This window comes from Austrofundulus limnaeus, unplaced genomic scaffold (assembly GCF_001266775.1).
Source record: "Austrofundulus limnaeus strain Quisiro unplaced genomic scaffold, Austrofundulus_limnaeus-1.0 Scaffold24, whole genome shotgun sequence".
Taxonomy (NCBI): Eukaryota; Metazoa; Chordata; class Actinopteri; order Cyprinodontiformes; family Rivulidae; genus Austrofundulus; species Austrofundulus limnaeus.
Window position 1 is genome coordinate 200,184 of NW_013952426.1, and position 7,883 is coordinate 208,066.

Below are 7,883 nucleotides of genomic sequence, written 5' to 3' on the forward strand. Positions count from 1 at the left end.
TGTGTGTGTGTGTGTGTGTGTGCGTGTGTGTGTGTGTGTGATGACGTCAGATCTGCTGCTGGCACCGATGCTCTACTGTACTGCAGTCACATGTTACTGCAGTGTCTTTTAAAACACACACACCATTGCTCAACTTGTCAAGGCAGGGAAGTACTCCCGTACCTTTAGCACACATACATACAGCAGGAGCACACGTAAACACACGTGCATGCTCGCACATACACACACACAGACACACAGCGGGAATGTTTTATCATTGCTCAGCAACTCCATCTCAGCTTGACAGGAACAAAACCCGACTGCAGGAACTTCACTTCCAGCCACAGTAACTGAATTTCCCTCTGGCTCGGTGACAAGCCAAGGTCAACGTCAGTTTATGGAAGATGTGACAAATTTGTTTGCTTACTTGAAACTAGAGTGCCAAACAGTCCTGACTAATTAAGTTAAATGTGATTTTTTTTTCATTATAGAATCTGGTATTGCTGTCTCAGCAGATATAAAAATATTGTCATAGCAATGGTTAAAAACGAGCTTATATCAGTGATGTAGTAAAAAATAATGGGAAAAAACCCTCAAATAAACGTGTGAGATCATGGAAATGATGTAGTTGGAAATTGGCAATTATTTATGTAATTATTGAATCAGGATTACGTAGATGAACACACAGTTTGTTGTTTCTGGTTTGATATTGTACTCAACTTATTTAGTTTTCACAGTAACTCTTATATATTGGCCTCATAGTGTGGCGCTGCTCACTAAGTTTGAGAAAATATGTAAATAATTTACAGTATTCATATTTCTGAATCCTACGTGTAGACACCAATCCCAGTTTCAAAAGCACTCCATTATTATTGTTTTTACTTTGAAACAAGTACAGTAAATGTTACATAAGTGGGAGTTCAAGAATTGTAGCGTGTGAAGAGGCAGGAGCCACTTCTGCTTCAGAGAAAAGATCCGTTCTTATTTGAAAGAATCCAGGTTATAGAGGAGGAGCTCCATGTACAAGCAGGCAGGCTGCAAACTGGACGCACAAGAAGGGGTGCGCTATGGGACAGAAATGATGCCAAAAAAACTACTCAAACCAACCATTTTATTGCTTTTTGTTGTCAAAAACAGGTAATCAGACAATAAGACTGTTAAATGTGTTGCAGCGACCTGAAAGAGGTGCTGGCTGTTTCTTCTGGTTCTTGCATGTGACTGCACGCACCTCACACTGTGACGTGCATGCGCACAGAAATGAGCATGTGAATATGCACACGTGACTGTTGCACGCCCTGGGCACTCCACCAGGTGAGCTTAATTAGAACAATCAGCAGCTCGCACTTAAAGACAATACAAATACAGCAAAGCAGCCATCTGGCTGGGATACAGCGAGAGGAATGGATGGAAGCTACACAAAGGCCCTGAAACTCTGTGAGGAAAAACAGGACTTTTAACTTAAAGGACTTAAGGACTTAAAGGTAAATAATGGCAATTGGTAATATTATGTGTTTCTAAGGCATATATTTAAATTCTATACCATAATAAAAGTACCTATGTCACCTTCAGTTGTTATTAAAATGTTGTTTATATGTTTAAATAGAAAATAAACTTGACTTCTCATCATATCTGTTTCTAAACACCTTAAAATTGGTCTCTGTCTCTTTAAGAACCTCCTTCCGCTTCTGTCCCGCCCATTTCAGCACGGGGCTGGGTGTGTGTGTGTGTGTGTGCTCTGTGATGAGGAAGCTCCGTTCAGAGACACAGCCCAGAGGAGGAGATGATTCCAAATGGTGGTTCAAGTCCCGACCAGTCATTTTGCTCCCCTGCCCGGCTGCCTCAGGACACTACAGGATTTCTCAAACATGCATGAATGAGTCAAGGCAAGACTCTGGGCATGTTTTTGATCAGAGTATAACATTATAACATGATATAAAACTCAAAAAAGTTGATTTTACATGATATTGCCCCTTTAAATCATTCCCATGATCTTAGTTAAAATTAAGATAAAATGCATAAAGTTTGGTTAAAAATGTACAAAGTAAACCTCAATTAAAATGCTCAGTTTTGCTTGGTTAAAACGTATTATTTATTTATAAATTAAATACACTTACATTTATTCATAAACTAATTATACTCACTTTTATCTAATGTAACTTCCTTTGTTGAAATACTTGCCATGGTGTAAACTAACGCTGTGTTAAAATTAGTCTCCATAGTTGATTGWAYGTTAGCTTTGTAGGAGGTCTAGTAGAGTGCTGTGTGAATGGGTTAATGAGGGCACAGATTGTAATGTGAAGAGCTTTGAGTATCCTAGTTGGGTAGAAAGGCGCTATACAAGGACAGTCTATTTACCATTTAAAATACCAAAATGATTTATAACAGTTTCTTCTTGTGTTTGAAGGTTTTCCACTTGTTAAATTTATCCAGCTGGTGAAATAAAGTAAACTGAGTGAAATCTAAAATCTAGTCCTTTGTGTGGACACCTCACAATCACTAGAACATTTGACAAAAACAAGTGTTAAAGCAAAAAAGTCCTTTATTATTATTATTATTATTATTATTATTTTTACCGTTATTTAACCACTCAAGTCCCGTTGAGATAGATCTCTTTTTCAAGGGAGGCCGGGGCTTCATGTGAAGAAACAAGTTCTACTTCCCTTCCTGTGATAGATCGTTTTGAGCATCATCATCACAATGTACGTGTGTGCAACAATCACACTGCAGGTCATGCGATGTTGCATCTTTTATTTTGACGTGGGCGGCTTTGTGCAAGAAAAACTAAAACAAAAACATTTGTGGTGAAATTTCTGGGACAATAATGGCAACAATTCTCAAGCTGTGGGGGAAAACAATGAGGATCTTGATGAAAATGAGGAAAATTAGCCAATTTGCAGAGAAATAGAGAAAAAGAGAGTAAAATACAGATAGCAAGAATGATCATATTAAAGTGTGATGGAAACAGAAACTAAGCTTGACAAAGAGGCAACACGTTAGGGGGAAAAACTCGATTCACGTTTGTACAATAGAAAGAAACATGTACTCAGGCCCCAGCACAATAAAATCCAGCAATAAAAGATAACAAGGATAACTCAAATACAGACAAAAACATACTTGTAACGCACAAAAAAGAGGTAAGAGTGGTGCAGGTTTGTGAACAACAAGATGGCAGCAGAACCTAAAGTGTTTTTCAAGTCATCTGTTGAAAATCCCAGTATTGGTAAAAATTGCAACATCTGTTTTTCCAGTATCATGCAACCCTTTTTCTATATGTTCCTGGCATCATAAACTTAATAATAAAATAAAAAGATTTTTAATTCCTCAGAAAACAAGGCTGCTAAATTCCCTGTAACACTCATCTAATGTGCCAAAGAATAATTTAAATATGATTCACTTCTTGTAATCTGGAGCCATGAATTGAAACACCTGCCAAATTCTGGTCCTCCATAGAGCTGCCCTCTGTCGTGTCCCACAGCTGGACAGCTTAATATTCAGCTCATTAGATCAAACTGTGACACTTGACGGGTGTTAACTTTGTGTGATGATAACAATGTTGTGCAGGACTGTCTCCAGGCTGATGTGGCTTCACAGAGACAAGAAGGAACTGACAAAAGGATAAAGTGAGAAAAATGGAAACACGGAAGATGAACTACAGCTGAAATAGAACTAGCATTTTGTGAAAGAATGCATATTCCTCGCCGTATGTATGCAAAAGTTTTAAACCAAGATCTTGCACAATCTGTTAGAACTTGGAGTACGTGTTGGAGATGACTCTCAGCTACTACCACACCTAATTTTAGCTATTGTTATTTATGTGTTTGGTCTATTAGCTGTGGGGGTTGAATTTCATTAAAATGTGTCTTGTTGTGACATTTCTCGAATGCCTGGTTCGTTTAAAAATGTCAGCTGGTTTTCAGAGACTGAGACCCCACACATGACGATAAAAAAATCCTAACAGGTTTGGTCCTACAGTGTGTGGAAACAACAACATGGCAAAAGACAACACACACCACACGAACAGATTTCACCCATKAACATTCAKATGTCAGACGGGAAATCTCATGAGACCTCTCGAGTTCAAACGTGAGTTCAGAGTGAATCAACATGGCCGACGAGGAAGAAGCAATGATGATAGTTTGTGGACTATTTAAAAAAAAAAAAAACGCCCACTGAAGTTTCTGGTGGTTGTTTTGCCTTTTGTGCTTTGAATTCCCCTCCCTGCTTCTGTCACCTCGTTTTCCGATTGTCTACACGCCACATTCAACAGGCTGCATGCTCGTTTGTCCTCAGGGAACTCCACACACGCCAAGACAAACCATCATGTTGAATATCCCCAATTTGAGATAGGAGCGGTCCTGCCGTCATTCTAGATAACTCTTAACCACCACACACAGCAGGAATATCTCATCAGATCTTCTTTAGAGCCATCAGGATAATTCGGGCGTTCTTAAGGTTGTTGAAAGGGAAAAATCGGGCCTAGAAATTGGCACCGTAATGTTACTGTGTAATCCCAACGTAACATGACAAACAAATAAGAACACACTGAGACATATGAAAGAAAATACATGATCACCTGCCTTTCATGGCAGATGGTAACTACTCAGAAGCAATGATGAAGTCAAACATTTGCCTTAGATAATTATAAGACTGATAATAAAACACCACTACCTCTTGGTTTCTGCTTTTCTAAATGTATCCAAAAAGCCAAATTTGTTTCCCACATATACTGATTAAAATAACATTAAATATTAAAACAAATTCTGACTTTGATCAAACAAGTTTTTGTAAGAAGAGATGGTTCAGTAAAACAAAATGATAGAAATCCAGTCATTTTCACAGCATTTAATCAGGAAAATGTTTGCTTTCGCTGACACTTCCAGGCAATTTAAAATCCCAAATGAACTAATACAAAAGTATTTTTAGACTGCGACCTAGAGAAAAACGTACAAAGGCATAAAGAGTGCATGAAAAGACTGCAAAGCAAAAACATCCTTTCTTCTGAGGGGAAAAAGTGTTCACCAACGTACTGAAGATTTTCAGGCTCCAGGAAAACAATCTGCTCATCAAATCAGTGTTTTAAATCTGGTTTTATCAACCTTTGAAACACAAGGGTTAAATCACATTAGACAAACTCCAAACTGTGATGGCTAGACAGTCGGATCATAGCATCACCACAGCTACAAATATTATGGGATATGTCACACAGGAACACTTACAGACAGCAAAAACAAGCTTAAAGTCAACAGAATGCTAATATGCTATGCCTTGTTAGCATAAAGGCCCCTTCCTGCTTTAACTAAGTTGGAACAAATCCCTGAGCTATGATAATCCATGTCTGTGTCAAGAGGGCTTTTTGAGTTTGAGCTATTTACTTCACCCACCATCCTTCACTCTCATCTTCGTCAAGTCCTGCTTTTCTCTTTATTTTTTTCCTTCAAGTGTTGCTTAAATCTTAACCTCCCAGCTCAACTTTACACAGAGCTTGTTCTGTTTCTAAGCACAGACAGTGCAGGTCCTACTAACATACTCTGAAATACATATTTTAAATCAAAGGATTTTCTTGTTGGATTACGAGGAGAAATGAAGGGAAATAATGCAAACAGCTTCTAATTACAYGTGATCATCAAAACGAAAAGGATATGTTGCTTTTAAGTTTCTATGTATTGTTGAGGCCATCTTCTGAAGAGTACATATTCTGTAATCTGCCGTATGGTGTTTTCTGAAGCAAAACTAAAACTGAAAACTACACCATTAAATTATCGGAGAAAGAAATGCCTGCAGAAAGCCTTCAGTATAAAATATTAAGTTCAAATCAATATTTCACATAAACCTTACAGGATGTCTGATAAAAGGTGGCATCAAGTAGAATTATTTCAAGAGACTGAGCTCTACAAGTGATCGCAACATTTAGGTGCTGCTGCTTAATCCTAAACTTGTGTTATTGTTTAAACTTATTTATGCTTAAGACATTTTTTTACCAGAAACTTAAGTGACTGTCAAACTCAAGCCTCATGAGGCCAAAACATCTGGACAGATGATTTGGTTTGTCTACGTGCCCATCAGCCACCTCACTCACAGCTCCTCTACRTCAAGCGAAGGGCCACACTGAGTTCACTATCACATTAAATCTCCACAGCTGCTCATCTTCTCGTCTTTGTCAACACGCCGGAGGCAACTCACCGCTCTTGGTGTCCTTCCCGTCCAGCAAGGGTCTGTAGTCAGCTTTGGAGACCGTTTCTCCCACCTTGTCATCGTAACTCTCTTTCTCCAGCGAGGCCACGAAGTCTCTCTTCAGCAGGGCCTCTGCTGGGGCCCCRCCGCCACCCCCACCTAGAGCGTCTCGCAGGCTCAGGTCCATGCTCCTATTGCTGAAGAGAGAAGGGATGTGATTACTTTTAATATTCTCTGCCCACCTCGCTGTGTTGGCACATGTCTCAAGGTAACAACTCTTGTTTGTCTGGAACCACTTCACACCTCTCTAGACTCAGATGAGCTCAGGAYGCAAGTTTCTGCAATYTAAACATTAAGCCATCATAAAAAARGAGCAGGTGAAGAAACAAATATGTTCTGAGCTTAGTTTTGTTGTTGTTTAACTCCCCATTCTCTCTCTATATTAAGTCAACAAGGAGTGAAAACCATAAAATACATAAGAAGATATCTTCCAGAAGAATCTATTGCTTGTAATCCTGTGTTGTAATGTACAGTATACCATAATATGAATACACTAACTTATAAACTAATTTACTCATGATGTAAATAAATAAGCTTTAGTTAACTAAAACAGAAGGTACTGACAATGCTCAGAGACAAAAACAACTAAAACTTAAAATGATATACAGTACACAGACTGAGAGAGAGATGTTGATGAACTAAAACCTAAGCTGCTGTAATGAGGAAACTGAAACCTAAAATCAATAAGTGAAACTAACTGAGACCACAGATCCAAAACCTTTAGACAAAACCATTCGCTTAAAAAGAAATTGAGAAACGATTAATTCTAAATCATAGAAGAAAAAAAAAAAAACAAATCCAAACTTTCTGACTAGACTGACCCACCAACTTCCGTGCCAAAATCTCAGACCATGACAATCTTACGTTGAAAAATTGATTTGAACTTAATATTTGAAGCATTTGGGTGAAACCTTATAAATAATRTTATGCATTATCTCATGTGACATCATGACACTTCACATCCATTTTAAGGCTACGTTCACACTGCAGGTCCTAAGCAGACTGAAAACTGAAGTTTATCAGACCTTCGATACCCGAACCASTTCTACACCACTGAATTACAGTAGTCTTTTCTWTCTGAACTATTTCTTCTGCTTCTTTTTCCAACTGTGAACACTTGTTCACCACCTACTGTAGAGCTCATTTTAGTGYAGGTATCCACAGTGTTGTCTGTAGCATTGTTAGCATGGTGTAAACAGAGGTAGAGTTGAGCACTAGCATTGAGCCTGTTGTGTACATCGTCACTTTCTGACGTAACGAATATCGACAGAATTTCTTTAAAAGTCATATCAGTATTATTGAAATGTTTCCTATCGCAATACTGTATATATCAATACTGAATTATTGTCTAGCACTAGGAGAATGTGCAGAGTTATGGTACCTTCCACGGGATAGACCAAATGACCATGAAGTTATGAACATGATATAAATAGAGTTGTTAAAGCCAGGTTAAAAAGTGAGGCGGAGATCATTATGCTTTGAGAGTRTTATTGGAGAAGTATGGAAATGGTCAGATAAAGTTGCACAAAGTCTTCGTAGATCTAAAGAGAGCCGATTATGGTGCCAAGAGGGGAGCTGAGGTCCTGTAGGAGAACATCAGATGTGCACGTGGTGAGATGTTCACCAGCTCCCTTCTTGTTTACAATAATGATACTCAAGTTGGTCCCAATGGC

The 7,883-nt window shown here is 38.5% G+C and overlaps 1 protein-coding gene across 1 annotated transcript in view; it reads right to left on the reverse strand.

Moving 5' to 3' along the window:
* map4l (microtubule associated protein 4 like) overlaps positions 1-7,883 on the reverse strand; it is a 105,681-nt gene that overhangs the window by 71,235 nt on the left and 26,563 nt on the right. The window contains exon 2 of the mRNA XM_014004445.1: positions 6,160-6,347. Coding sequence (XP_013859899.1) covers positions 6,160-6,337 — 178 coding nt within the window. The 5' untranslated portion in view covers positions 6,338-6,347. The remainder of the gene's footprint in view (positions 1-6,159; positions 6,348-7,883) is intronic.